The sequence below is a fragment of the Sycon ciliatum genome, chromosome 9 (assembly GCF_964019385.1).
Source record: "Sycon ciliatum chromosome 9, ocSycCili1.1, whole genome shotgun sequence".
NCBI lineage: Eukaryota > Metazoa > Porifera > Calcarea > Leucosolenida > Sycettidae > Sycon > Sycon ciliatum.
The window spans coordinates 15252625-15255470 of NC_088651.1; the positions used below are offsets into that span (position 1 = coordinate 15252625).

Here is a 2846-nt window from a genome sequence, read left to right on the forward strand (position 1 = left end):
CTCAATATCAACTGGAAATGTAATATCATCAAACATCCAAATACTATCTTATATTACTCGAATGGCGGTTGGATGGCGGTTGGATGGCGGTTTGAACTACCGTCAGCTCCTGCTTTTTGGCAGGAGTAGCTGTTCCCTAGGACAATTTGGAGCCACGCATACTGGCAGTGATTAGATGAGAGGTCATAATGAAGCAGTTGAGTCAATATTCCAGAAGTGTCGTCGTACGCCGTCATGTAGAGTTGCGACTTTCAACGTCCGTTCACTAAAATCAAAAATCAAAAAACAAATTCTCGCCGAAGATTTCGAGGCCTTCAAGCTCGACATCCTTGGGATTACGGAGACCTGGATAGCCGGCAATGGAGTTGATACCCTCGGCGATGGCCACAAGCTGTATAGGTCAGGAGGTCAATCGTCTCGCGCTGGCGTTGCCATCCTCGTCAACAAGAAATTTTCAAATAATATTCTGTCGTACCAGTTCCACTCTGACCAAGTTGTATCTGTATGAATGGTGATCAGCCCACGACCTGACAGTCGAGCTGTCACGGCCGTGTGCTGCTATGCCCCAACTCTTCAACGATCCACCGTCAACCCTCAGGAAGCTGACAACTTCTACGAACTTCTCAACAATGTTGTATTGAGAACGAAGAACCGTGACGAATTATGGATATTAGGAGATTTGAATGCTAAAGTTGGGAGTTCGAGGCCGGGATCTGTCAACCCTGCTGGATGCTGCTCTAAACACACTATATCAAACTCAAATGGAAGCAGACTTGTAGAATTTTGCGAGGACAACCGGCTGGTGCTAACCAACAGACTGTTCAAGCACAGGATGCAACATCGCTCAACATGGTTTTCTGATGGTTTAGTGCATGCGGATGGAAAGCCTGTGCGGAATATGATAGATTACGTGATAGTAAAACGTTTCACCATGGCCGCGGTTCTAGATGCAAGATCGTTTGGAGGCTTCACCACGCGCTCTGATCATCACCCGGTTATTGCAGTTCTTGGCATCGCACTTTCTAAAGTCCATCCGCCCGTCAAACAACAAGACCCATTTTTCAATCGCTATAACCATCCAACCGCTGAATCGTCGAAACTGTTCTGCGACCGTTTCAAGGAGAAGTTACCTTCTCTGCTTCCACTCTCCGCAAACATCGACAATGACTTCGTGGATAAGGCGTGGCGTGGATTCGTCTGGGCTACGCATGATGCTGCGCAGGATGCATTCGGGAAAGTACCCACTGGTTCTGCTCCGAAAGCAAGCACGAACCCTCGCGTTGCATCCTTATCCACTGAACAGAAGAATCTGCACTGCCGCATAAACGCTGAACCTGATCCAGAGCAACGTAAAGCTTTAAAGATTGAAAGATCTGGAAAGGTCCACGAGATTTGAAGGATACTACAGAAGGAGGGCGAGCAATATTGGCAACGTAAGGCTGTTGAAGTAGATGCTTTACGCCCTGACCAACGGTCCTACTTCAACGCCATCAACAACTTACGCCAACTACGCTCTGGGAAGAAGGCTGCGCCTGTGCGTCTTGCTGACGCACACGGCAGAATCATGGCAGACATCTCATGGAATCTTAATGCCTTTAATGAATATTATGAATCGGTATTTTACACTGATGGCCAGCCACTCGACCTCAGGCAGCAATCGAATGAGGAAGATCCATTCACAATCGAAGAAGTACAGTCTGCAATTATCAAGCAGAAGTCTGGTGGTGCTGTCGGTCCTGATGGTATCAGTACTGATGCTTTGAAGTCAGCTAAAAACCTTTTCGCACCCTGGCTGACGAATTTCCTCAACGCTGTTCAAGCTACAGAGTACTGTCCTGACCACATGTGCTGCGGCCTCATCGTTCCCATCTACAAAGCCTCTAGGACATCCAAAAAGCTACCGCCCCGTTATGCTCCTTTCCGTCGCTCGTAAGATCTTGACGTCAATACTCACCCGACGACACACACTCCATGTGCAGTCATATGTGGCAGAGAGCCAAGCTGGTTTCCGCCCTGGCAGATCGACCACGGATGGTGTCATTTTCACCAGGACGATGTGTGAGCGCGCACTACTTGGCGACTGGTCCTATTCATCGGCACTATTGGACTTCAGCGGTGCGTTTGACACTGTCATTCGTCAGGTTGCTCTGGAGAGATTAGCCACTGCTTGCGCACCAACGTCCACCACTGCAGTCCTAGTATCAAACACAACAGCCCGCACGAAGCTTGGTAAACAACTAAGCAAACCATTTCCAACGAACATCGGCGTCGTCCAGGGTGACCCAATGTCACCAATAATGTTTATAACTTACGCCGAAGGTTCCATGCGTAAGATCCGAGAGCAAGCTCTACCCGCGTCAGACCGACCAGCAACTTTCACACAATACGCAGACGACACCACTGCCCATCAGAACGAGCGATCATCTGTGGAAGAAACCGTCCGTGTGTGTGAACCCATTTTCTCGGATGACAATCTGAAGCTGAACGTGGCAAAAACTCAATATTTCACTGTGACCAAGGAAGATGATTCCTGGAAATCGGTGAAGCTGCTGGGGAGTATGCTAGGCACAGCAGAAGACATAGCAGCCAGAGTGTCTGCTGCAAATCGGGAATTTGCAAGCATTCCATGGAAACGCCACAACCTGAATTCCAGGCTGTGTATGTTTTCCTGCCTGATATTGCCTGTCTTGCTGTATAATTGTGCGCTTTGGACCCTATCGCAAACATTAACCGACGTCGTCAATGTATGGCACCGGAAGAAACTACGTACCATCATTGGTATCACGTACCCACAACGAATCTCGAACACAGCGCTGTATGCCAGAACCGAGCAGACCCCACTATCC

The 2846-nt window shown here is 48.7% G+C and overlaps 1 protein-coding gene across 1 annotated transcript; it reads left to right on the forward strand.

Moving 5' to 3' along the window:
- The first annotated feature begins 508 nt into the window (after nucleotides 1-508).
- LOC135824287 (craniofacial development protein 2-like) lies at nucleotides 509-1396 on the forward strand. The gene has a single exon (XM_065337020.1). The coding sequence runs from the start codon at nucleotides 509-511 to the stop codon at nucleotides 1394-1396; it is 888 nt and encodes a 295-aa protein (XP_065193092.1).
- The last annotated feature ends 1450 nt before the right edge of the window (nucleotides 1397-2846 follow it).